Source organism: Panthera tigris, chromosome E1, assembly GCF_018350195.1.
Source record: "Panthera tigris isolate Pti1 chromosome E1, P.tigris_Pti1_mat1.1, whole genome shotgun sequence".
Lineage (NCBI taxonomy): Eukaryota > Metazoa > Chordata > Mammalia > Carnivora > Felidae > Panthera > Panthera tigris.
In genome coordinates, this window is record NC_056673.1 from 41749578 (window position 1) to 41776984 (window position 27407).

At 54.7% G+C, this 27407-nt stretch overlaps 1 protein-coding gene across 3 annotated transcripts; it reads right to left on the bottom strand.

The window, feature by feature from the left end:
• Window positions 1-82: 82 nt before the first annotated feature.
• MPP2 (membrane palmitoylated protein 2) lies at window positions 83-26927 on the bottom strand. 3 transcript variants are annotated; one of them, XM_042967469.1, is made up of 13 exons: window positions 26882-26927; window positions 24356-24419; window positions 19237-19355; window positions 6260-6412; window positions 5976-6125; window positions 5359-5586; window positions 4520-4651; window positions 4308-4413; window positions 4136-4204; window positions 3725-3886; window positions 2850-3052; window positions 2387-2515; window positions 83-1130 (listed from the first exon to the last, which is right to left on the bottom strand). In XM_042967469.1, the coding sequence occupies exons 2-13, from the start codon at window positions 24384-24386 to the stop codon at window positions 954-956; spliced, it is 1659 nt and encodes a 552-aa protein (XP_042823403.1). In that variant the 5' UTR covers window positions 24387-24419; window positions 26882-26927; the 3' UTR covers window positions 83-953. The 3 variants fall into 3 exon arrangements, with proteins under 3 accessions (XP_042823403.1, XP_042823402.1, XP_042823404.1); XM_042967468.1 differs by lacking the exon at window positions 26882-26927 and adding an exon at window positions 25321-25375; XM_042967470.1 differs by lacking the exons at window positions 24356-24419; window positions 26882-26927 and adding an exon at window positions 22007-22048.
• Between the last annotated feature and the right edge of the window lie 480 nt (window positions 26928-27407).

The following is a 27407-nucleotide window of genomic DNA, read 5'->3' on the forward strand; positions in this document are numbered from 1 at the left end:
TCTGCGCCCCATCCTCAGCGCCCCCCCCCAGGCAGATCTGATGCAAGTGGGCGACCTGGACCCCCCCCCCCAGAGAGACCACAATGGACAATGGTCACCAACAGGGAGCCCAGATATGCCCCACCGTGGGCCACGATCAGTAGGAGCAGGCTCCCTGTCACTTGGCTCGGTCTTCAGCCCACCCCTACCCCTGTTGAGCCCACTCACCCCTGCTGGCCTTGCCCCGCGGGGGAGCAGAGCTGACCTGTCAGGGGCACGTTGGAGAAGTCTGTGGAGAGACTTCGGCAGTGAAAAGCTGTGGATGAGGGAAGGACAGGGCGGGGTCCGCTTGTGGGACTCCGCCCGATTCCACGGGAGCTGGGACGGCCCTGCTCCCCCCGCCGTGGGAGCTGGTTCAAGCTCGGGTTCCTCCAGCCTTCAGGACGGCACCAGGCTGCCACCACCGCCCAGGACTGCCTGGCTGCTGGGACCTGCACTCCCCGGTCTGGAAACAGCCCAAGGGCCACTCCTAGGCCACAGGTGTGAGAGGTGGGAGGAGCCCAGGAATTGGGTGGGCGTGGCTAGCCCAAGGAGAAAAGGTAACTGCAGAGAGGTGCCCTGGGGGCAGTGTACCTACTGACCACAGGGTCCCAAAGCAGCTTTTCTCTTCTCTGGACTGAGCACTATGGAGGTGACTCTGACACTCCTGGGCACAGCCTGGCCCTCAGAGAGGGACATCTGGTGGCCAGTGGGCATGGGGAGTGGGCAGCACCTGGGCACAGAGGTACCCCATGAACACCCCATCTCCTTGGCAGTGCATGCCTCTGTGCTGAAGCCAGATTAGGGCCCCCTAGGAGCCATCACCCAGGGAGAGCCAGACCACCAGGGATGAGAGCTAAGGATCATGGCTGGGGGTCATGGCTGGGGAAGGGGATGGGTCGCAACCCAGAGGGGTGAGGTCCACATGAACAGGCTCAGTACACCCAGCTGACAGGCACCCACTGGGGCTCTGTCCGCAGCTTCTCCATGGCAGCCTGGAGCTCACGAAAGGTCCTCTCCAGGTTGGTGTTGACCAGGCTGAGGTCGAAGTAGTGCCCGTAGCCTCTCTGGATGCGGCTGCTCTCTTCCACGGTCCTCCTCAGGTCTGCCTCCTGCTGGCACAAGGGGACCTCGCGGCCATCAGTGTCCCCCAGTCACCCCCATCATCACGGGGGATCTACAGCCTCCCCCATCTATCCCCCTGCCCAGAGCCCAGCCATATCAGGTACAGACTCCCTGGCTAGGGAGGCAGGAGCCATCGCACGTCTCCGGGCGGCTCTCCTGCAACCAGGGACAGACAGATGGTGAAAAGAAGGAAGGAAGGAAGGAAATAACCTTTAGTCAGTGCCGAGCATGGCATTAACTGTTTTGCAACCCATGTGATCTTCGCAATAGCTCTGCTAGGCAGGACTAATGATTCCCCATTTCCAGCGGAGAAAATTGAGGTTCAAAGAGGTCACCCAGCCAGCCAGTGGCTGCAGGGGGTCTGTCTGACCCCAAGGTCAGTGCTCCCTCCAGTGTGACCAGGCGCCTGAGATGCACCTCCCAAGCACGCCCCCACTAAGGCCATCCACGGGTGCCCCAGGCCACCGCTAACCCACACCTAATCAAAGCTGGCCAGCTGGCTGAGCAGGGGTAGGTAGGACACTTTGAATGCTGACTTAAATGAGCAGAGGTGGAAGCTCTAGGGCTGGCCCAGCTTTGTCCCAGTGGCCCCAGTTGGCTATGTTTGTGGCCAGGGGACTTCAGAGGGGAGCCCAGCCCAGACAGCCTCTGACCAGGGGCCTGAGAACTGCAGTACCAGGCATGGCCAGCAGATGGACCCCTGAGCTCAGAGTTCTGCAAACCCTACATCCGGAGAAGGCGGCTCCAAGGGGTACCTGGGGGGGGAGGTAGGCGCCCTGGTGTCCTGTAACCAGTGACTTGAAGCTTCTCCTCCCAGCCTCCTCCCTGATGCTAACTCATCCCTCCAGCCATCCTTCCAGGCTCCAGCCCCCTCCTTCCCTTCAGCTTTTCCCTCCAGCTGTAAATGCCTGGCCCACTTCTGCCCAGAGATCACCCACCGGCCCTCCGGGCTCCCTTAAGCACTCTGTCCCCCCACAGTGGACAGAGTGGCAGGCCTTTCAAAAGCTCCTGCACCCCAGGCTAGCTGTATCCCTGACTCTATGAGACTCTGGGCACTTTACTTCCTTGCTCAGATCTCTGTTTCCAAACGGATAAAGTGGGAGTCAGGAGTCCAACGTCACTGATACCTTGGGTGGTGCCCTCTCTCCTTTCCCCAATGCCACCTTCTTCTCCTCATCAGCTCCAGCCTACCTTCTCCCGGGGCAGCCATCAGGCCCCTCCCACTGCACCTCAGAGTCCTCACCGTAAGCTGCTTGGTGGACAGCCCACTCTCCAATGCAGCCCGGTTCATGGCCCGGAGGGTCTCGTAGTCAGGGGCCTCGATGAACACCACATAAGGGACAAACTCAGCTGTTCTCAGCACTTTCACTGCCTGCGGGAGAAGAAGGGGGTGGGGGAGTATATCCCCACGGACATCCTGGAAGGGGGAGGAGGGATAGCTGGGGGCTACCTGGGAGGGTGGGGAAATGGAACCTGGGGATGAATGGGAGAGGAACAGCTGGCAGGTGGCCGGGGACTGGGAAACTGGAAGAGGCTAGAGGAGGCCTGGGAGGGCGAGAAAGAGATTCCAGGTGGGTTGGGTCCCTAGCAGTAGTTGGGGGATATATGAGGGTGCTTGGGAGACCAGTGCCTGGAAGCATATGGGGAGTGCTGGGGGTGGGGCAGCAGAGTACCCAGCGGGGATCTCAGACCGGCTGGGACTTTACCTGGGGGTTGACATCCAGCACGCACACTTTGCCGGCGGCGACCACGCCCCGGATGGAGTCGATGCGCGTGCCATACAGGTTGCCCTCGTACTCGCCATGTTCCAGGTAGCGCCCAGCGCGGATGTCCGCCTCCATCTCCCCACGGGACACAAAGCTGTAGCCCTGACCTTCCCGTTCGGAGTCCTTGGGCCGCCGGGACGTGTCTGGGGGGAAGGAGGGGCTGAGTGAGCACAAGCAGGCTGTACCATGTCAGATGCGCACGGTCCTGCAGCCTGGGAGGGGCGGCCTCCCTCCACCTTCAAAACACTGCCGCCTCCCCACACCCGCACCCTCACCCTTAACCCTCACCCCTGCCACACACGCATTCGAGACTCCCACATTGACAGGACCTTCAGAGTTCACTGCGCCAACCTAGTGCTCACAGATGGGGGGTTGAGGCCCAGAGGGGGCGATGTGCACCCCAAAGCCACACACCAAGGTCAAAGAGATCTGGGGTCAGCACTCAGGTTCCCGCCTCCAGGAACCAGGGGCTCTCACCACCCCAGCTGGTTCTGTCACCAAGAAGCCCCGTCTTCCACAAGGCCACACGCAGCCCTGTTTCACAGGGGTTCCCAGCGGGGCTTCTCCTAAGTGAAACTTGAAAGGCGGAAAAGCGAGGCCTGCCCCCAGCCCACCCAGGCCACAGGTTCAAAGGACAGCTTCCCCACCCCTCTCCAGCCTGCAGTTCCCCCTATCACCTACAGAGGGCGCATTCCCCCCACGCCTCACTCAAAAGTACCCCTTGACTTGGGAGTCCATGCAGATGCCTGCTCAGTGGACCCAGCCCCAGCCCCTGCTCCCAGTCCCCTGCCCACCAAGGCCCGGCTCCCACTCACAGGGCACGGTGGTGCCATAGCGATCTGGATCCCACATGATGAGTTTGTTCTTCAGGCTGCGCCGGCCCACACCCTGGGCTCCGATGAGCACCAGGGTTTTCCGGCGGAAGGGGGGCATGCGGGCCACCTCCTCATAAATGAGCAGCTCATGCCGGTCAAACTCTGAACACAGGGAGATGGCGCTCATCAGGCTAAGCGGGAGGCGTGGGTGGGGCCGGGCCTCAGGGAGGCCAAGGATAAGAGGGCTGCGGCGGTGGCGTGGCGGCGTGGGGGGGAGGGGTTGCAGCAGAGAGAGACTGGGCAGGTCCTGGGGATGGGACTGGCAGCATCAGCACCAACAAGTCACTGGCGGGGGTGGGAGGGCGCATGCCATATTAGAGGAGGACAGGGAAGGGGGCCCCCAACACCCACCTGCATTCTTCGTAGTCAAATACATCATTCGCTTCTTTTTCTTTCCTGAAAGGCTGCCACATAGGGTCCCTGGCCACAGGGAGATGGGCGAGTGAGGCCAGGCAGGCTTGTGTCACATCCCAGATTAGGGGGTCATGAGGCGGTGGGGTGGGGGGGAGGGGAACCCTCATACCTGAGGTGGGTGTCAGCTCCAGATCCCGTTTGACAAAGGCTTTCCGCTTCTCCTCCAGCAGCTGGCTGGGGATGAGCCCAGCGCTGCCCCCTTCGACGTGGCATGCCTGAAAACGAACAAGGGAGAAAGATCTGCCTGAGTGAGAAGACACCTCCCTGGGCGCTCACCTCCCCCACACACCACGCCTGGAGAGACAGACACCGAGGGCTCACCTGCCACCAGTTAGCATCGTCCTGGTTTACAATCTGCAGTAAGTCCCCAGCACTGAAGCGCAGGCCGGCTTCCTTGCAGGGGATAAGGCTGTCTCTTGCAGGGTCGTAGTCGAAGTGGCATTTCACAAATACCTGGATGGGGGATCAGAGAAGGGTCAAGGGAAGAAGGTAAGGCTGGAGGTCAGAACCCTTCTCAGACCAGCCCCCTACCCCACTTCCCCCTCTGAGGGTGGGGGGACCGTCACCTGGTCCACTGTCTTCCCCAGGCCCTCACAAAGGTGAAAGAGGCTAAGGCGTGGCCCCCCTAGTAGGGGCATGGTGCCCCCAGGCCCCCCTGGTAGCGGCCTCCCTTTGCATCTAGAACAAAAGGACTCAGACTGATGGGGCCTGTGGTCAGGCCTGGGGCCTGAGGCGGCCACCCGCTGAGGAGGAGGCAGATCACTGGGTAAGGGACACAATCCTGGCACCCATTGCAGGATCCCTCAGTCCACCCACAGCCGCCTGTTGGAACAGGGGGCTCTGGCAGATGGCTACAGAGCCAGTAGGAGAAAGTGGACAGAACGGCCAGACCCCCACCTTCCACCAACCAGGAGGCAGCTGTACAGGGCACCTGGCAACTCAGCATCGCGCATGCGCGCGCACGGTACACATAGGCCCGGGGCTGCATCGATACAGGTTGCCTACGCGGGTACAAACGCGCGCACGTCCCTTGCACATGCGTATGAGTGCCCAAGACTCAGGCCAATGCACGAGTATGTGGGCCTGTGACCCTGGCGGCTGGGAGTTCCGGCTGCCCCTTGGGCCTTGGGCTGGGTGGGGAGGTAGGTGGAGGGACCCACCTGGCGGGGCAGATGGGGCTCCTGGTAGCTGGGCAGGATCTTGAGGATGACGCTGCCGCTGGCACTGCGCAAGAGTTCCTGCAGCGCGCGGGGGTCGCTGCCCACTGGCTGCCCGTTCACCTCCTTGATGATGTCGCCCACGTGCAGCAGGCCTTGCTGAGCCACCATGCCGCCGTGCAGAATGCGCGCGATCACCAACTCGCCGCCCTCCACACGGAACGTCACTCCCTGGGGGGTGGAGGGCGGATGTGACAAGGCCCCAGCTGCTCAAGGCAGAATCTTCAACTGGGTTTCCTAACGGCCCCTCCATTCCCACCCTCACCCCTTCCACCCCGGTCTCACAGAGTCCCCCTCTTCCATTTTTCTGCCCCAATCCTTCACTTACAGGGCCACTCATGGAGGGAAGGGGGGCAGAGTGGGGAGGGTCCTGGCACGCGGACGTGTGCAGCTCAGGTGCACGGTGTCTGCGGTCTCCTGGGAATGCACGGGCCTGGCCCGAGGCAAAGCTGGAACCATCTTCCCCTTCAGCCCTCTCCGGGCCAGATCCGGCCTCCACTGCTTCCTCTCCACCCCGCCCCCCTCCGGATCCCACCCCCAGCCCTGCCCCGTGGCCTCACCAGATGCTCTCCAGCCGTCTTGCGGATGCCCACCATGCGGACCGCGTCGGGAGGCACCGGCTGGTTGCTGAAGGTGGGGTCCAGGCCAGGGCTGGGCGGGGGAGTCTCATAGGTCTTCGAGGCCACGGAGTCGTGTGTCTCCAGGAGGGACTGGGGAGGTGGTGGAAACAGGAGGGACCGTGGGACAGTGCCCCGTGGCTCTAACTCCCCGCCAGCCCCTCTCCCAGGGGCCGCCCCAGCCACCACCCCAACTCCCCGCCCCCCTCCCCTCCGGGGGCCGGAACCTGGAAGTGAGGCTCTTGGAGGATGCGGGCCAGCTCCGCGGCGGTGCTGCTCTGCTCTGCCAGCTGCGCCAGATCCCGAAGGATCTCCTGCACCAGCTCCAGGTTGTTGTCCCGCACGGCCTCCAGCTTGGTCTCCTCCAGCCGCTCGTGGGCCTGGTGGGTGAGGGCGGGGCAGGTAACACCTGAGGCTCCCCGAGAACCCTGAGCTACCAAACACTGCCCCGCCCACCCCAGCGCAAATCCTGACTTCAGACCCCGCCCTTGGCTCCGCTTCTGACATCAGCTTCAGACCCTCACTCACCCAGCAGCGAGCACACTCCCACCTGCGCAGGCACACCTTGCCTTCTCCTTTCACCCCCAAAATGGTGATTAGGACCCAATTTAGGGAAGGGAGAGTACAAAGGATAAACCTTCATCCTGTTGCCACAGAGGGCCGTGAAACTTATCACGCTGTCTCCAGCCCCCCCCCCCCCCCCGGGACCCTATAAGCATGTGAGTTCAAGGACAACTTATTCCACCCAACATCATGGTCTTGGACATCCTGTAGCCCAGGACGAAGAAGCCGGGAGGTGGAGTAACTTGCTCAAGGTCACAGGGACCCAAACTTGGGTCTCCAGGCCTTCAGCCTAGTGCTCCCAGTGAGGGAGGGGACGAGAAACCGGTGCAGTTGATCTTGAACGACACGAGGGTTTGCCACACCAACCCCAGCACAGTCAAAAATCCACATATAACTTTTTACTCCACAAAGACTTAATTACTAATAGGCTACTGGTGACTGGAAGCCTTATGGGTAGCAAAGAGTTGGTTGGGGTGCCTGAGTGGCTCAGTCGGTTGAGTGCCCAACTCTTGACTTCAGCTCAGATCGTGACCTCAAGGTCGTAGGATTGAGCCCCTATGTCAGGCTCCGCACTGGATGTGGGGCCTTCTTGGGATTCTCTCTCTCCCTCTCCCTCTGCCCCTTCCCTTCTCACATGAGTGTTCCCCCCGTCTCTCTCTCTCTCTCTCAAAAAAACCAAAAACAAAAACAAAGAGTTGGTTAACACATATTTTCTACGTTATATTATTATATACTGTACTCTACAATAAAGTAAGCTAGGGAAAAGAAAATGTTAAGAAAGTCATAAGGAAGAGAAAACATTTACAGTACTGTGCTTTATTTATTGAGAAAAGTCCACAGACGAGTGAACTCGCACAGCTCAAACCCATGTTGCTCAAGGGTCAAATGCACATGGCGCCAGGAGAGGACCTTGCACCTGCTTGTTGATTTATGGACTCTGGGCTCCATGTGCTCTGAAAAGGGGGAAGGAAGGTTTTACCAGTGACCAGTCCAGCAAGGAGAGTTATGTTAGTTGGGTCAGGAAGTAAGGAGTCTTATTTTAGGGATATAAATGAAGACTTTTTTCTCTCTGAACCATTTGAAAAATAGACCTAAGTCACTTCACCCCAGACTACTTCAGCGTACATCACCTAAGAACAAGTAGGAGGCCAGCTACATAAACTATAATACCACCACCACTTGGAAGAAGTTCAACGTTGACACATTGATGTAATATCTAATAGACAGTCTCTATTTAAATACTGGTTAGTGTCCCCAAAGTATCCCTTATAGTTTTGGGGGTTTGTTTTTGTTTTTTTCTGATCAACAATCTCATCAAGGACCATGTGTTACATTTGGTTACAAAAAGGCCACATCTTTTTATTCCCCTTTAGACCAGATCCCAGTAACTTCTGGTCTTTCGGGACATTTTTAAGTTCAGGCAAGTAGTTTGCAAAATGCCCCACAACTGGATTTCTCTGATTGTTTTGCCATGATTAGACTCAGGTTAATCATTTTTGGCCAGGATTCTACATAAGCAATCTTGTGTCTTTCCCACACCTTGAGACTGTGACTATTCTGTTCCCCAACAATCTTTCATTGATGTATTTAGCGTTCATTTATGACCCCTGTCTAAATCAATTCTTAAGTTGGGGGTTGCAAAATAGTGATTTTCTAACTCCGTTATCCCTTCTACATTTATTAGCTGGCATTCTCCTGTAAGAAAGAACTAGTCCTTTTTCCCTCCCACCCCACCTCCCTCTCACCTAAACTCCCCTCTCTGTATCACTATGGATTCTTTTTTATTCTGCATTATACTCCACCACCGTCGCTATCTTCGTGGTCTCAATTTATCCCAAATTGTGTTCATTGGGAGCTCCAAACACACCTGTGTCCTTTGGACACGGTTCCCATCAGTCCTCGAGCACCTTCTTCCCTCTGCCACAGGCTCATCTTGTACTCTCCCTACCCCACGTCTGGGCTCAGCAATTTCTCCAAGGAACTTGGATTCCTTTTGGCAGAGAATGGTACTTAGAAACCAAGATCTGGGGTACTCAGTGCTCATTGCTTCTGGCATGTCACTTTTTTAGTAACCCTTCGTTGACCCTGATAGTTCCAATTAAAATCTAACGCTGCAAAATTTTCCTCCTCTGCTCCCGTTCCGTATTTGTACCTCCCTTCTCCCTCAGTGAGAACTTATTTCCCAAAAATATGAATATATCTGCTTATCTGTTCCATCCTTCAAAATTCAGAAGGATTTCAAAATTGCTAAACTACTGTGACTACCTATCACAAACTTAAGTAAAAGTCAAGATTTATCTGCAGTCCCTTTTGTCCTCAGAATAGTCTAAAAGCACTTACAGCATTAGGGAGATGTTCTGTATCTGTGCTGTCCAACATGGCAGCCATATGTGGCCATCAAGCAACGGGACTAGTATGACTGAAAAACTGAATTTTTAATTCTACATCAGCAGTGCAGTGTATTTAAGTGTTTTCATTTTAATTTAAGCATTTAAATAAATACTCACATGTGGCTAGTGGCTACTGTATCAAATAGTACAGCCTTAGACTATATCTCACTTAGGGTATACAGTCAGAATACTGTGAGCAAAAGTACCAGAATTAATTCCCTTTTCTGTATAGTTACGCTAACGATTTAATATGTGGACAGATTCACTTATCTGCACTTAATCTCAGAGTTTGCTTTTTTCATTCTTTTCAATTCATTTGTATTGTTTGAATATTTACAACACTTACATGGTTCACATTTTAAATCTAGGGGCACCTGGGTGGCTCATCCGTTGAGCATCCAACTCTTGATTTCGGTTCAGGTCATGATCTCATGGTCCTGGGATGGAACCCCACATCAGGCTCCATGCTGAGTGTGGAGCCTGCTCGGGATTCTCTCTCTCTCTCTCTCTCTCTCTCTCTCTTTCTCTCTCCCTCTGCCCCTCCCTCCCTCTCTCTCTCCCAAAAAGATAATTTAAATCTATATAAAAAGTAAACCTAGGGACACCTGGGTGACTTGGTTGGTTGAGTGTCCAACTTCAGCTTAGGTCATGGTCAGGGTTCGTGAGTTCGAGCCCTGCATCGGCCTCCCTGCTCTCAGCACAGGGCCTGCTTTGGATCCTCTGTCCTCCTCTCTCTCTGCCCCTCCCTTATTTGCACTCTCTCTCTCTCAAAAATAGATTTTAGGGGCGTCTGGGTGGCTCAGTTGGTTAAGCGTATGACTTCAGCTCAGGTCATAATCTCCTGGTTCACAGGTTCGAGCCCCTTCTTTCTTTTCACAACAGTAAGTAAATATTTCTCTTTCTTTTTTACATACAAGGTAGAACACTATACACACACACTCTTTGCTTTCTTTTTGTTTGTTTGTTTGTTTTTTAATTGGCTTGGTTTGCTGTTTGGCTTTTACTTAACAGTATGCCCTGGAAATCACTCTATGCTGCTATGTGGAGATCTTCCTTTATTATTATTATATATTTTTTTAATTACTGCGTTTGAGTCACCGCACGACCGGAGTACCATAATTCATTCAACCATTCTCAGGGGTATTTAGGTTGTTTCTAATCTCTTACTATTGCAAACAAAGCTAGAGTGAAAAACCTGGCATAGCTGTCGTCTATCTGTAGAGAAGCCTTCCATGTCAATTCCTGGATCAAGCAGTAGATACACTGTGGTTTTGCTAGATATTGACAACCCCCCTCTCCATGGGGCTTGGGCCGCTTTGTCCTCTCACCAGCTTTGGATGAGAGACTTCCCTGAAGCCTTGCCACCGGAGCGTGTGATCAGACCTTTGCGTGTCTGCCAATCACGTGGACGAGAAACAATTTCTCAGTGGGTCTTGATTTGCATTTTGCTTCCGGAGTGAAGCTGAGCATCTCCTCATATGTTTAAAGGCCATCTCTTCATCTTTCTCTGCAAATTGCCTGTTCACGTCTTCTGCCAATTTTTCTATCAGGTCTTGGTTTTTTTTCTTTGCCCCATTTTTCAAATGTGCTCTGTGTTGGAAAGATAAGCCCTTTATCTGTGCTATCTCTTGCAAATATTTTCCCCCAGTTTGTCATTGTCTTTTGATGCTTACGGTTTTCTGTCAATGCAAAGTTTATTAATACATGCATCTGATTTTTAAGGCATAGTTTAAAAGGGGGGCTTTCCCAACACACAGATCCATGTTTTCATCTAGGATATGTATGGTTTATTTTTCACATTTACATCTCCGATCTGCTTTGAGTTTATTCTGGTGTATGGTGTAAGTACGGATCTGCTTTGATATCTTTCCAAAGGACAATCCAGGTATCCCAATACCATTTATTAAAAATCTATAGGAAATTTTTTGTTTAATTTTCTATGTGTGACAATGGTAGTGTGAATATATTTTTAAGAATCTTTATCTTTTAGGGGCTCCTGGGTGGCTCGGTCAGTTAAGTGTCCGACTTCAGCTCAGGTCGCGATCTCACAGTCCGTGAGTTCGAGCCCCGCGTCGGGCTCTGGGCTGATGGCTCGGAGCCTGGAGCCTGCTTCCGGTTCTGTGTCTCCCTCTCTCTCTGCCCCTCCCCCGTTCATGCTCTGTCTCTCTCTGTTTCAAAAATAAATAAACGTTAAAAAAAATTTTAAGAAGAATCTTTATCTTTTAGTTATATATGTTGAACTACAGATAAAATTATGTCTGAGATTTGCTTCAAAATAATTCAGGAGAGAGGGATGTAGGTGGAGGTATGGATAAAGCAAGATTATTCATGGGTTGTTACGTGTCAATGTGCAGCAATGAATGATGCAGGTTCAGGAGACATGTTTTTCAAGCCCAAGGGAAGAGATTCTAATAACACCTCATAGGGATACCCTGAGGATTCGGGGAGATGCACACAGGGCCTGGCACACAGTAGGTGCTCAGTAAAGGCTAGCTCTTTCTATCTTCTCTTCCCCAAACAGGCCAGGGGAACAGCATCTGCAGGGGGAGGCACGTTAGCCCCACAGTCACTTAAACCAGCCTCTGGCAGGTGAGAAGCATTTCAGACAGACGCCCACAGCCTGGCGGGGCAGAATGTTCCTGCGTGGGAGAAGCAGACAATTGAAGGGGCAAAGGAGTAGCACTCAGAAACCACTTATGCCTTGGGGCACCCAGGTGTCCTAGTCAGTTAAGCTATGGACTCTGGATTTCAGCCTCAAGTCATAATCTCACGGTCATGAGTTCAAGCCCCCACGTGGGGCTCCTCACTGAGCATGCAGGCTGCTTGGGATTCTCTCCCTCCCTCCCTCTGCCTTCCCTACCTCTCTGTGCATTCTGTCTCCCTCCCCCCCCCCCAAATAAATAAACATTAAAAAAAAAAAAAGGAAAGAAAACAGTTATGCCTTGATGTTCCTTGATGTTCCCCAGGCGCTGAGGCATGTCTCTGAAGGTTCCACCAAAACGTATGTGCTCTTGTCATTTAGCTCGGCACAGCACGCCAAGCTTTCCGGGCCCTGTTACCAGCGACTAGAACAATGCCTGGAGTCCAGGGCCCAGGAACTGTATTTCAAGAATGAACCGTGGCACTGGGGCATGCAACCATCTCACAATGGCCACTTTAGCCGGTCTGTCTCTTCGGCTTAACAGGGGAGAACAGATTTCCCCAGGAGCCCTCCCTAACTGAGCCGGAAGCCAGGGCCCCTCCCAAGCTGCCTACCTCCCATCCCTCCCTTAATGACACCTCCCTGCAGGCTGCTCTATTCGTCCTCCTGTGGCTGCCCCGGGGCGTCTCACCCACTGATATAAAAGCAAAAGCACAGCTCTCCAAGCTGGACCTTCACGGCCCAGAGGAAACTTTACACATTTAACCATTCAAATACAAAAGAAACACTACAGCAGCGTGATCTAAACAGCGGAGTGACGAGCGCTGAGAACACCTAACAGGTACCATAATTTACAACACACTTTTCTGGGACTTTGAAAACCCAGAATTGGATTCATCCTATCCTTGCTCTGTGATATGTTCTCGTCATTGGTTTGGTTTGTGCGTGGCTCCCTTTCAGTTTAGTCGGCATTGAGTTAGACATTTTTATAGTAATATAACAAGGATCGAAGAACCCACCACTCAAACCATACATGAGGATCTTGACAATATCCTACATCTAACCACATGGCCCAGCCACCCATCCACTCCCAGAAACCGCCATCTTGATTCCCTGTCATCATCCTGCCCCGGCTTCCATTTCACGGTTTCATTATCTCTATGCATTATACATATTTCTAGAATTAGTATCATTTTTAATTATTCTTACCTTTTTTAAAAAAGGGCGAATTATGCTATATATAATTCCTGGGGGCCTGATTCTTTTCACTTAACATTATTAAGTGAAAAATTATTTTACCTACTATTTTTTTACCCACTATTATCTTGCTAAAATTTACTCTCACTTTCCATATTAAGAGATAACATTTTACTTTGTTTCACTTATTATTTTTCACTTAACATTATTCTTCTATGATTCATTCTTTTCTCCCCCCCCATATCACAGTTGTTCATTTTAACCATATTATATTCCATTGTGTGAATATGCCACATTTGATTCATGCCCCCTCCTTGGGAAGCACCTGGGTCATTTCAGGATTTGGGCATCGTGAACAGCACTGCTATGAACATTCCAGTCTGTATCTCCTGGTGCACATGTAAGAGTTTCTCCCAGAAACAAAATTGCTGGGCCATGGGGTATACGTACGTTCAATGGTAAAGCAGCACATTTACAAAATATCTCATTTAAATGTCATACCAGATGGGTGCACCTGGGTGGCTCAGTTGGTTAAGCGACTGACTTCGGCCCAGGTCATGATCTCACGGTTCGTGGGTTCGAACCCTGCCTCAGGGCTCTGTGCTGACAGCTCGGAGCCTGGAGCCTGCTTCGGATTCTGTGTCTCCCTCTCTCTCTCTGTCCCTGGCTCACTCATGCTCTGTCTCTCTCTCTCTCTCTCTCTCAAAAATAAATAAAATTTTAAAAAAAATGTCATAATGACCCTGTGAGATTAGTAGTCCCAATGCCATTATCTGAGACTTGAGTGGGTGAAACTAATTCCTTCGGAGCCCAGAACTCATCTGTGTACATCAGGGACTCCAGTCAGTTTCCTGGGCTCCTCCATGGCTGTGGTGCCACCATCTGGGCACCTGTTTGGAGAATGCATGCAGTTGAGAAGCACTAGGCCCCACTACCAGGAAAGTTTTGAGTTTGTGTGGTAACCATTTGTTGAATTCTGCTCTGACAATCATCTTCGGCACAGCAGGGGCTCAAACTTATTACAGACCAGAAGCCTGGGCCAAGTATACAGTTAGCTAACGGTGCAGCTGGTACTTGAACCCTGATCTGTCAGCTGCTGGTCCGGAAGCAGACTGCAAAAGCAGAAACGTCACACAGCCATTTCTCTGTGAGTTTTTCCCCCTCTGCCCTCACACTCCGGCATCTCTGATTGTGGCGAAAGACAGGGAATTCTCACTTGACGCCTATGCTCATAATTAAATAGCTCAAGAACTGAAAGAAGTCCCAGAGGGTGGTGTGCCGGAAGGTAAAGTCACTCTTCAATCGTGATTTGATGATGTGATTTGCTTTGGTCGGGGGACATTAGCAAATATGATGCAAAAAGAGGCTTCGAGGCTTGTCTTCACTTGCTGCTGAGACTGCCATGTGAAGAAACCTGGGCTCTCTCCTAGAGGGTGAGGGACCCTCTAACCACATCTAGACCATCCTAGACACTGCAGCCTTCTCAGCTGAGACACCAGATGTGTGAACGAAAACATCCTAGACCACCCTGCTGAGCAGCCCAGACCAGAAAAACCACCCAAACCATCCAAAAAATCATGAGAAATGAATCATGGTTGTTTAAAGCCACTAAATTGTGGGATGGTTTGTTACACAGCAGAAACCGACTGATACACTGAGCTCCCCACTACCGTAGCTTCCACTTGTCATGTCCCTTGGTCAGAGTCTCTATTTCAGTGACAGCCCCCACCCCAACTCCTTCATTCTTCTAGGACTCTCTCACCCCGGCCTTATTACAGGAGTGGAGTCTCCCAGTGAACTCCAGTCAATGGACAAGACTGCATTGTAACACCTCTTTATGGTTTGAAATGCACTTCTACATCCTTGACTTTCCCCATCCCTACTACAACTCTGAAAGAGAGACATCATCATCCCCACTTTTCCAAAGAAATAACTAAAGCTCAGAGAGGTTGTCAGACATACTAAAATCACACAGCCAACCAAGGACTCTTCTGACTCCAAACCCCATGTTCTGTCTACCTCATCTCATGTGGATTAGATCACAGGCCCCCCAGCTGGCAGATGTCTCCACTGGTAACAGTTTGCCAGAATTTCTGAATGTCAGCTGACTTGGATTCCTCACCTTCGACTTGCCTGTTGTTGGAACACCTGCTGAGGGATCCAGGTCGGCCCTCCCCTATGTCACCCGCCTGCTAAGGTTGCCACCTGTTGTCTGCAGCCAACCCCCTGGATTTATGATCTGTCGGCCAGATTTGATTTCCCTCCAGAGCCTTTACTCTCTGGGTTTGTCCCCTCAGGCCCCGCCCCTCCATCCTAGATCTACTCAGCCCAGCCCCTCCCAGACTGTCTGCCACATCCCCAGAGGGGACAGGCAAGTCCCACCCCATAGGGGAAGGGGCCGGGGGTTAATAGCTACTACGCAAAGTTCCAGCTTGTTTATGGGCCACTTTGCCAAGAGAACCAAGTTTTTACAACTGGATCTTTGATCCGAGCCCTTTTGTCTGGTAAGTTGGAAATGTATCTCTGTATGCAAGGCCATTAAAATTGTGAGAAGGAATAAGAAGTAGGTCCTGTTGTCCAAAGCAGGTCATGGGGTCAAGCCCAGACTGAAGAATGGAGAAACTCTGCCACTCGATGAGACAAGTGACAAAGTTCCATTGCAAAGCGTCACACCTACAGGGATGGGAAGGATTCTTACTGAGCTCAGACAGGCCTTTATGGAGATGCACTTCTTGTCTGTCTCACAGCTCAGTGGAGAGAAGTCACAGGGTCCTCTTGGCCTGTCAGCCTCGTACTGGGGGGTCTCAGAGTTGAAGAAAGGTCCACCCTATTCTCTGTTGTGCTTTATGCATCTGGAACCATCCTGGGAATCTCTTGGGAGGAAATTCTGACCAGCTTATCCCCCAAGGACAAGTCTGGAGAAGGGAGTTTATGTTTCCAGTCTGATACGGTTCGTCGGTAACTTCTCAGGTAGGCTGTACCGTGACACTCCAGGGCGACAGACTTGGACTCCATCCGGAGAACAAACTATCTGACCGCTCACTCCCACAGCCTTAGCCCTGTGCCTGGTACTCAGTGAGCACGCAACAGATATTCGCTTTATCAGTGATGGCTGACCGGGTGAGTGACGGGAAATCATACAGCCAGCAATCCCCTCACTGGAGGGCCGTCTTGTGGATCAGACAAAGACACCGAAGAAGGACGCTAGCAAGGGCCATCATGCTTCAGAGGGACCTTCTAACCCCGAGATTCTGCTATCCTAAAAGCTCTCTATTTCATTGGCTGTCTCACTGTAGAAGCAACAGCTAACGTGACCCAGAGGGGACAACGGTCTAAAAAATCCAACTCTGAAATTGGCTTTGGCCGGTTACAGGTGTCGAGGGTCAAAATGTGCATATTCAGCAATGCCACTGCCAAGTGTCCACCCTAGAGAGACTCACACACGTGCAGAAGCAGCTGAATGTGAGGACACTCGCCGCAGCGCTGTCCTTAGTAGAAGAAAGTCAACAACATCACACCTTTTCTCAGTAGAACCGATAAATAAATACGCCAGGCTCTATCTCATAAACTGGAATACCACACAACAGAGAGGGAGACACAGAATCTGAAGCAGGATCCAGGCTCTCAGCTGTCTGCACAGAGCCCACACGGCGGCGCTTGAACTCACGAGCTGTGAGATCATGACCTGAGCCGAGATCAAGAGTCGGACACTTAACCGACTGAGCCACCCAGGGGCCCCTACGACAACATACTTCCTATTTCTTGCAAAGAAACAACAAGCACTAAAGAAAACAGGGCCAGCACTCACGACCTGGAGATAGGTACTTACACAGCTGTTGGGTTTAACTCCTACACTCGTTGTATTCATTCATTCAGCAAATATTTAGTGACCACCTACTGTATGCCAAGGGCTGTTCTGGGCTCTGGGGATGCAAACAGAAGGACACCCCTGCCCTCCGGGACCTCACATTCTCTTTGTCGGAAACATGCGTGCTGCCTTGTTTTTATTTTTATTTTTTTCAATACTCATTTATTTGTTTATTTATTTAATTGGGGGGGGGGGGGCAGAGAGAGACGGAGAGAATCCCAAGCAGGCTCTGCGCTGTCATCACGGAGCCAGACAAGGGGCTCAATCTCCCGAACCATGAGATCATGACCTGAGTCGACATCAAGAGTTGGACGATTCACCGACTGAGCCACCCAGAAGCCCCTTCCTGTTTTTACTTTTAATACACGAATACAGTCCTTGACCATTGAACGAAAAGCAATCGGCCTTTTCTCCAATTCCCCCCAGTCTGCTCACTTTTCTCCTCCCCAGAACATCCCACTACTGACCATTTCAGCCCTTGCCCCCTCCGTGGTTAGCAACCTCCCCAGGTCTTCATACGGAACGTTCCACACGACCAGGCTCTGTCCCCGGGGCACAGTGTCCCCTGAGTAGCTCTCTCCCTCCAGTGCGGCCTGGTCCCTCCCACACCCCGTGCTGGAGCCAGCCACGGCTGTCCTGTGCCAGAGTCCCCATCCCTACCCTGAGGAAAAGCCACCACCTGGCTGTACCGCCCTCTACCGCTGTCTCAACAGCATCATTGTCACACTCCTGGTCACTCCATCGCCACTCCTTGAAACCCTGGGCCTGCCTCGGTCTTCTCCCACCCCAATGCCTTGTCGTACCCTAGATTCCCACCCCACCCCCACACAAACCTTTCCTTTCTGAGCCTCTTTAACATCAATGACCTCCCCATCCACTGCAGCCACATCCTAAATTGTCGTGTTACCCCCTAGAGCTGTGCTCCTTGGAAATCTTTCACCTCCCGCCTCCCTCTCTCTAATCTCTGCCTTCTCTTCCAGTTATGCACTCTCTCCCCAAACACTCTATGACCTCAGAGAGCCCCCAGGCCTCCATCTTTTCCCTCCCTCCCCGCTCTCCCAGTCTGGGCCCCAGAAGTGATGCTCTGAGTCCCTCCCTCTCACTGGTCCCCTTCACACTGCCCCCCTGCATCCCAGCCTCCACAGCCCACAAGACCTAGACCAAAGCCACCCCCTTTCCTCCTGGCATCCCGGGACTGAGCCCACCCCCACCTCGAAAGTCCGGCATCTGCCACGGGCAGTCTGGGGCCCTGTCAATCCTGCTCCCTGGCTTTAGTGGGGACCCCTTGCCCTCCCTTCAGCGATTAGTCAAATCTTCATCTCCAAATCCCCCTGCTCCATCCGGATCCCTAATTTCCAGCAGACCACTGCCCCCCGCTTCTCTGAAAACCCTGAGCAATCACACATGATTCTCTGCAACTCCGCTGCCTCCTCCCCAGGAGATGGGGCGCCCTTCTACCCGCCCTCCCACCCCCCGCACCTCAGCTGAGGGCACCACCAGCCTCTTACTTCCCCTATGCAGAATCCTGGGTGCCTTGCAACCTCCACCCCTCACCTTCCACACCCAAACACCAAACGCTGTCAATTTATTTCCTCAATAATTCTTTCCTCTTTCCCTCCCTCAAGCCCTGTTACTAGAGGTCTAGTTCACGGCCATCTCCAACTCAGGTCTTTCCAGCTCCAGCCTTGACCCTCCAACCATCCTCCACATGGCTGCCAGAGGGATGCTCCTAAAATGACCATGTGCCATCAACACGCCCTTGCTTAAAACCCACAAAAGGCCCCATGTCACTCACAGGACATCACAGGACGAGGCCCAAGTCCCCAGCACAGCCCCCGGGGCCCGCCACAACCTGTCAGCATCTCGGCAGCTTATACTCTCTGTCTTGCACCCGAAGCTCAAGCCTCACACCAACACTCACAGTCCCCCGCATACTTCTGGCTTTTTCTCACTTCTGTTTCTGCTCAAGCTCTTCCCTTGTCCCCAAATGCCCTCTCCCTCCTCTTTGTTCTTCCAGACTCAGCTCAAGTGGCCCTTCTTCCAGGAAGCCTTCACTGGCTACATCGGGCCAGGTTAGGCATCTGTCCTTATATTCCCCAAACACCTAGTGCATCTGCCTCTATCACGGCCATTGCCAACTCGTTTCATGACTTTCTCTCTTAGTGAGTTTCTCCCCCACCTGATGTGTGGCAGGTGGCTTTAAAAAAGACACCTGCACAAAATGCTCGAAGGCAGGGAGAGACAGGCAGGATGAACTCTGGAGATTCCAATGCACAGACGTGCCCACCCCTCGGCAGACGCACCCTCCACAAGCTGGCGGTCACATCTGCTCACATGGGCCTGTCCACGCTCTCACCAGCCAGGCACGACACAGCCCCCTCACCTGCAGTCATGCAGATCCATCACCTGGGCACCATCATCATGCAGAGCCCCTCCCAGGGTCTTCTAAGTGCCACATGCCCCATTCCCAGGCACCCTGTGGCCAACACCCCACAACCTCCCCAGACACCGTGCTCTTATGCCCACCTCCCTGAAGCACTGTACCTTGGCCAGGGATCTTACTATGGGACTTTCCATAATGCCTCGAAGGAAGATCAGGTCCAGCTCCGCGGCCCCCGTGGCATTGGGGAGGGATCCCAGGTTGTCCAGGACTTGCTGCATGGCTGGGAAGAAGAGACGGGCAGTGAGACACAGGTACCAGCTGGGCACAGGAGGCCAAAACACACCACAGCAATCCCACCCTCCTGCCCTGTGCGCCACAGAAGACAGCCCCTCTCCAGCAGCAATTCCCTCAATGCCCAGCACCGACACTCCAGGCCCCTGAATGCCTGGGGAAGGGAGGTGGGGGGACGGGGCAGTTTGCTTGGCCTGTTCTCTAGGCCCTAGGTAATGCCAGCCGGGGCAGGTGGGGGGCTCCTGGAAGCAGAAAATGGACTCGAGGCGCGTGGGGGGAGAAACGGAAGCAGTTGTCAGGTTCCAGGTTCTGTCCTAAACCAGAGAATCACAGACTCCTCACTCAAGCTCTGGATGGGCTGGTCCCGGGACTCAGCCACCTGCACCTAGAGGGTTCAAGGATAAGACAGACAGTACTTGGGGGTGTCCCTGAGTGCAGGCCCAGAGTCAAGCAGGCAGCCATGCAGGCGGCCAGAGCCTCTACAGTACCCAGTACAAACAATACCACTAATTCAGTGTGATTTTTCAAAAGTCACGGTCCCTCACCGTCCTCGGTCTTTCCCTCCTGTAAAATGGGTGGGTGCAACTGTGTCTACAGGCCCTTCAGTTCTGGCAGAGAGTGATCTATTACCATTGAGAAGTTAACATAGAACACAGAGAGCCAAAGCCATAGAACACAGAGAGGCCCAGAACATTGGCAGGAGCTGGGGAAACGGGCACCCAAGGGCAGAGGTTAGACCAAATCAGCCCAGGGATCAGCAAACCCGCAGCCTGACATGGGACATAACAAGGACGTGAGAACACCTGACACTGGGCCACCACAGTGGCTGCTGAGATCTGAGGTAGGGGCTGTCTTCACGCACCCACAGAGGTGGGAGCTCCTGGCTGTGGCAGGTTCTAGGAGGAGGACGGGAGAAGCAGAATGTGCCCAGCTGGGGGCAGAGATGGGCAGGGGGTATCATTACTCTGCCACCCAGCCACCCACGCCTGCATCTACGTAACAGCACTCAAGCTATGGAGGAGGGGTGGATACAGTCCCTGCCTCCTCTCACCACTCTTATCAGCGCCCCCTCCTCCAGGCAGGAATGGGGACGAGGAGGAGGGGGCTCTGAACTGGAGAAGCAGTCATGGCTCAAGGACCCCCTCTTTCCCTCCCCCCCCCCCACCTTCTCCAGAAACAGCATCCAAGCCAGCCCTCTAGACCCCTCCTACTCAGGCCCAGGCTTGGCATTGATCAGAGACCTTCAAGGCCTTTAGTGGCCTCGGAAAGAAGCCAGGGTAGGGACTCTTCCCGCTCTGCGAGGGCATCCTGGGATCCACCCTCCCCGGCCATCCTCACGTACAGGCTCACAAGCCTGTCAGCCTTGGAGGAGGACAGAGGCAGGGGAGTTAATGCCCTCTGTCCAGGCCAGCTCTCCTGGCAGGCTGTGCCCCCAGACCCTTAGGCTCCTGAGAGCCCGCTCCCAGGACACGCTCTCCAGATGCCCAAACCCCTAGGGAGGAGAGTAGATTAAGGGTCCAGCTTTCCCCCCAGCCTCCCGCCCCGCCTTTCCCTACCTTCCCTCTGGAGATCGGCTTCCTCAGAAGAGCCCAGGGATATACCCTCCAAGGAGGCCCCGCTGCCCGGACTGCCCGCCATGGCTACCCCCCACCCCCGGCTCCAGGGCTCCTGGGGTAGCCTCCACGCAGCCGTCGCTGCCTTCCCTGCCCAAGGAGGGCAGCGCTGGAGGAGGCGGGACTCAGGGAGCGCCCTCTGCAGGATCAGCCAATAGCTAGGCTCAGACTCCCTGCCCGCCCTGCTGATTGGCCAAAGCCCGACTGGAGCAGCCGGGTGGGGAGGGGGCGGTGATAGGGTGCGAGTGGGGCCGAGGGAAAGGGAGTCCTGGTCTTCCTGGTGCTCGATCACCCCCCCACCCGTGTTCGCACCAGCGGGGGTGGGGAGGAGGCGGCAGAGAGGAGGTTTGTGGGGCAGGGGATTCAGCCTGCTGCCCCTTCACAACTGAGGCGGTGCTCAGAGACCCCTCCTCTCACAGTCCAGCTGCAGGAAACCTAAGGCGGGGCGGGGATTTGGCCCCAGCTTGTTCCCGCCCCCCTTTTCTGGAAGTCTCTTCTCCAGTACACCCAGGCCACTTCCTCCTCTGGCCCTCAGACCTCTACCGTATGTTCCTTCTCCAGACCCAGTTTCCTTTACGATGACCCCCTAAGGATCAAAGGAAGCCCCCAAGAATGACTCTCAGTACCAGGGGCACTCTCACTGCCAGGGGCAGTGGCAGTGGCATGGGGCAGATAACCAAACCCCAAATGCCTCCCCCTACCTGCTAGCCTTGGGCGAGTGGAGGGGGGCGCAGAAGAGGTGTGGGGGGGAACAGGGAGGAAAAGGAGGGGAAGGGAGCACTATTACTGCGGGCAGGGGAGGGTGCCTCAAGCCCTTCTGACCCCACACCTCAGCCGCAGCCTCTCCCCTCCCCCATCACGCATTAGCTTCTCCCCTTAGATTAGGGATGATGCCTGGTGGGCAAGTCAGGCATCTGGGAAGGGAAAAGGTAAAGGTGCATTCTCGCAGCAGGGACACAGGTGGGCAGGAGCAAAGGACTTGGCAGTCACCCCAGCCCGCTGCCTCCATTCCTCTGATACCCTGTACCTATGAGGCCACCTCCAGACACTGCTGCTGCCACCAGCCAGCCAGCCATTCCCTGAGGAGTGGCACCAGGTCCTAACACACCCCTGGTTGCCATGGCAGCAGGAGGGATTACACACCAGGACATTAACCCAGGGATGCAAGAGAGATTTAAAGAGACAGCTCCACCTCAAAACAGCCCACATCCCAGCCTCGATTCAAAGACAAGGGGGAGTCAAGTAAAGAGGGAAGAGAGGGTAGGGCTGCAGGTCTGGAGACTCCAGGGGTAAGTTCTCTAAATACCCAGCCCATGCCATAACCCACATATCTCCCAACCCATCCCCAAGGGGGCCCTCCACTCTACTAGAAGTAGAGTTGGGTCTCTCTGTGAGAATCCCACTCCACAATGACAATGGCCATGTTGACCCGTGGGGAAGGGTAGGAGGACATTGTTAACTTCACTATGCAGATCCCTAGGCTGGGATCTCTCGGGGAAGGGAGTGAGGAGAGGGAGGGTGACCCTGAACTCAGAGGCAGGGCACTGCTATCTGTCTATCAGGCCTGTAGAAAGTGTAACGGCCACAAATGAGCAGAGGCAGATCCATCATTAGATTTTTGAGGCCAGGGGCCAATCCAGCCTGGGGCAGGCAGAGAGGGCTGCCTGCAGGAAGGACCGAGAGGCTCATGGTCTCAGGGTCTCACATCACCTCTTTACAGAAAAGGAAACTCAGGCTCCAAGAGGTTAAGCAGCCTGCTCCTGTCCTCCTTCCTTTGGATGTGGGAAGGCAGAAGTAGCCTATGGCAGAACACCAGGGATCAGGGTCCCCAGGAGTCCTCAGAGGAAGCAGACTGTACCCATGCCCCTAGACTCCCTTCCCTGCCTGGCCCCCCACTGCACCTCCACCATGCCCCTATCAACTGGCCTGCAACAAAGAAGTCAAATTCCCCTCCCTCTACACCCCTTCCAGGCACTATTAATGGGTTTACTGGGCAGCCCCAGATTGAGAGGCCTTTAATCACGGGCTCAGGGATGGGCTTAATTAACTCCCAAGCAGCTTACAGTGGGGCCCAGGCAGACTGGAGCAGGGTGGGAGCAGGCTGGACAGGAGGTAGGGGCACTGAGCCCTCCAAGGCTGTCAAAGCTGGGGGACGTTAGTACAGTGCCTCTACTACATGGAGAAAAGGCCTTTCTTGTGGGGACAAGGGTGTCACAGTTTAGGGTCTGGCCTACTCACAGCATCCTTCACTTTCCTGGCTCACTTTCTCAGAGGAGAGGGACAGGGGAGTCATTCTAACCAAATTGGGAGGCCTGGAATGTCTTGCAGAGGCAAGGGAAGGGGCTGCATGGACAGGAGGTCAGATAGATCAGAGCAAAACAGAGCAGATTACAGTGTGAGGGCCCCTAGCCTCGAGCATAGGGAACTTCACCTGGTGGGCCCCTGAATGCACAAGGGGGTCCATGAACCCCTGGGGCAGAATGCAGATTTTGTACACAGAAGCATTGGTCTACGATGAGGGCCCACAGCTGTCCTCAGATTCTCACAAAGGGACTCAGGACCAAGAAAAGTTAAGAACACTTCTCTCGTCCAATCGCCTCATGTTACAGATGGGAAAACCTAGGTCCTAAACAGGACTTAAGGTCACAGCCTAATTGAGGTAATAACCCAGCAGCACGGCATAACAACTGTGAATAGTCCTATGATGGAAATATCATCACAGCCTTTGAATTTCACATCAACCTCTTGATGGAAGAGGAGACGCAGGCCCCAAGAGGTTAAGTAATTTGCTCCTGAGGCTTCCGAGCTCATCTGGGCGGCTCACTCCCTTGCCCTAAAACCTCCTACAGAACCAGGTCCAGGCTTCCTGAACTGGCACTCCCCACACACAGGTCCTTATGTCCCAGCACACATAGACGCACATGTCGCTGGCACATGCTGGTTTACTCCACCTGTCTGGTGGGCACCGCACTGTGGACTTCTCAGCCCCAGGCTGTTCTGCTATAGTCCCTCTACTCCCAAGCCATCCTCCAAGGGCCAGCTCCTAAGGGCCACCTCCCCAACCAGCCTGGCCCCGTGCCATTGCCCTCCAGCAATACTGTGGATCGTCTCCGGAGCGCACAAGTCCCTGCCCTCCACGGAGGTGAGCTGTGCCACATCTCTAGCCCCACCCTGGGGCAGACGCAGCAGGGCCATAGAAGCAGCTGGAAGGAAAGGCTGAGTGGCAGGATGGAGCAGCAGTGAGGGCCAGTTTATCTTTAGAGGTAGCCAGGTAGCCGTGGACATGACATGCCTGACTGCTGCTCTCCAACCCCAAGCCCCTGCCTGGCACTCTCTGAACCACTGATACAAACTGACATCCTCAGCCCCTTCTTACCAGACTCAGAGTTGGTGGCAGCAACTGGCATGGTGAGGTCTGCAAGGGCTCTGCAGTGTCTCTCCTGGATGAGGGGAGGAAAACGAATGAGAAGGAACAATGGCACAGCAATGGGGAAGGAATGGCGGCGGTGGTGGTGGTGGGGGGGGTTCCCCTCAGGATCAAGGCATTACCCAGAGACTATATGATCCCACAGGAAGGCAGGAAGAGCACATATTACATGCCCATTCCTCCAAGGAGGAGGAAATGAAGGATCAGAGAGGTTCATTGCTTTGCCTAAGGTCACAGAGCTAATATAGAGAGCTACAATGAAAACCCGGGATTTTAACTGTTTCTGTCTGCCATCTGTCCTTTATTCATTTATTTTTTTTGAGGGGGGAGGGCAAGAGTCCAGAATTTGAGGCAAAAGCAGGAAAGATGGGCATTCCCAGGCTGTAAGCTGCGTGAAGTCAAGAACTACACCTGTTTTATTTTGCTTCTGGAACCTAGACGTAGCCAGTGGAGATGCTCTTACAATCTTTCATCTGTCTGGCCGACAGAAATGAAGTCCTACCTTCCCAAGCCCTCTCTGACTTCCTCTTTCTCCCTTTGCCTCTTTTTAGCCCAGAGCTGGGGCAAGGAGAGCAGTGGGCTCCCCAGTCTCCAGTGGGGGGCGGGGTGTGTGCAAGGGAGCCACCCACTACCTTTTCCTCCCTTTGCCTTCCTGGGCACTTGCTGGTGGTGAAAACCCTAATTCCCAGTTGCCGTGACAACTAGAGGCAGTGACTCCCAGCAGGGGTGGGGGAGAGGAGGGAAGCAGCTGGCAGTGCCCACTTTAGGACTGAATGCCTGCTGGGCCCTGGGCGTAGGGAGCCACACCTTCACCTCCCCCTAAAAAAAGGACTCTCCCTAGAGGGACCAATACCAGATTTTAATACAACCCTCCCTGGTCCCATGCCTGCCACCCCCAGGCCAGAGCTGGTCACCTGAACTCAGGTAGCAGTAATTACAAAGGCTGGGGGAAGACTTCGCTTCCTCCTGGATCTGCCCCTTAAAGACATGGAAGAAAGGAGTTTTAGGGGAGAAGAAGGGAACCCCCCCCCCACAGTGAGGTTAGCACCCAGGCTGGGAGAAATGCCCAGCATCTACTGTGCCAGCCAGTGCCCCCACGCCAACCCCTGCTGTCCGGATTCCTTCCCTCCTCCCCCATCCAAAGTCCTGACCACCTGGAACCTGGGGCATTCTCCTGGCTGGTGCCGTTCTCCCCGACAGTTATTGGCAGAGGGGACTCCAGACATCTTCCTTCCTTAGAGAGCGGAAGGTGAGAAGAGGCAGGGAGGATCCTGTCCCCTGGAGTCTTGCCCAGCCTGCCTGGGTTTTTCTCTGGGTAATCCGTTCCCACAGCATCGGCTAGCTCTTCCCCACCCCCACCCAGGCCTCTGAGAGGGCGGGGTCTGGCTTGTGCCCACATGAGAACAGCAGTGCCAGGCAAGCCAGGCTGGCTCTGGGCCAAGGTCCGGGGCCCAGGCTTCTGGGAACGCGCTCCTCGGCTTCCAAAAGCCTGCGCCTCGGTGTCCTTTCACCCCTACCTCCAGACCATCCACACCACCCAGGGTCAGTAGGTGATGCGGACCCCTCCATCAATACACATACAAAGAGATGTTGAGGAGAAAGGTCTGACAAAGGAGCTTTGAAGACCGATAGATCGTGGGGAGGGGTAGACAGCCTAAAGGATGGGGGTCTAGGGACGTGCGGACCTGCACGCACCGACAGTCAGAGAGCCCCAGCCCCACCGGCTCGGCCCTAACCCGCTGGGCGCTAGGACCTGGGGGAAGGGGGGCGTGTTGCGAGCCATCAAAGGAGGCTCTTTGCAAGCGCGCCCGCGGGAGTCTAGGGGATGAGGTCACTGACTGGATGCCCCCCGCCTCATCCCCCCGCCCCTTAGTTGACCTAACTTTCTGACCCCCGCTCCTCGCTCCTGGCACCGATCCCCTCCCAGGTCTCCAGGCCGTAGCCCTGGCCTTCGACCCCGACCCGCCCCCGCTACAGCCTGGGAGGCGAAAGAAGCAGCGCGCCCCCCTTCCCAGGACCCCTTCCCAGGGTAGGTTGAAGTGTTGACCTCCCAAGGGGGTCTGAGGGGCCACGGGGACCCACGCAACCTCTGTCTCGCGCCCCCACCCCCCGGAAGCGCTAACAGCACGGTTCTTACGTAATGCCCGGCTCCAAAGTCCCCCGAATCCGCACGGCCCCCGAAGAGGCCTCGCGGATACCGGAGCCTCGCACAGCTCACCAGCTCTGAGCCCGATGTCACTTTACAGCCCTAACCGCGGGGGCAGCATCACGGGACACCGGGCTTTGATGTCTCCCTAGGAGCCCCCGAGAGAGGAAGGGAGGAGGGAGGTGGAGAGGGAGGGGACGGACCCGAGGGAAGGGACCCGGGGAAAACCGGACCCAGAGAATAGGGCCCCAAGTGCTGTACCTGCACGAAGAGGAAGCAAGGACCTTGGGGTGAGCGCTGGCGCAGGGGTGGGGGGGGGAGGCGCCTACCTGCGCCCCGGGGAGTCCGTAGCTCGGTGCGGCTCCAGCGCAACCCGGCTCTTCGCGTTTATTGCTTGTCAATCGTTACCCTGGCTCTTAAAGCGGCGAGGCCTCCTCTGCGCGAGGGGGCGGAGACGGAGAGGGGAGAGGAAGGGAGGGGGATACGGACGTCGCGGGAAAGGCCGGAGAAAGTAGCCTTCCCGAGCGGCTGGAGGGTAGGCGGGGAGGTGGTGGTTTGGGAGACACCAAGCAGCCCAAGACCCCCTGCTCTCTTTCCACTCGGGGAAGCACAGGCTGGGACCTGTACCCACCCGTGTCCCTCGGCGCCCAGCGATCCCTTAAAAGGGCGATGGTGAAAGATTGCTCCCTTCTCTCCGCTTAGACCCGCGTTCCAGTTTCAGGCGGGCCTCGCCTCTCCCCGCTATCCCTCTCCCCGCTTCGGAAAAGGGAACAGGAGTTCCCTTTAGGAAGATTCCCCAAGGGGCAAGAGACCCATCCCCAGAGGGTCTCGGGCTCAGGGGCAGCTTCCAAGGAC

Excerpts from the sequence above, each read along its gene's own strand:
- MPP2 (XM_042967469.1), bottom strand. The coding sequence starts at position 24,386 with ATGCCAGTTGCTGCCACCAACTCTGAGTCTG. Across the intron at positions 6,126-6,259 it reads TCCAAGAGCCTCACTTCCAG|TCCCTCCTGGAGACACACGA; the intron begins GTTCCGGCCCCC and ends CCACCTCCCCAG. Across the intron at positions 2,516-2,849 it reads TGCTGGATGTCAACCCCCAG|GCAGTGAAAGTGCTGAGAAC; the intron begins GTAAAGTCCCAG and ends CTTCTCCCGCAG.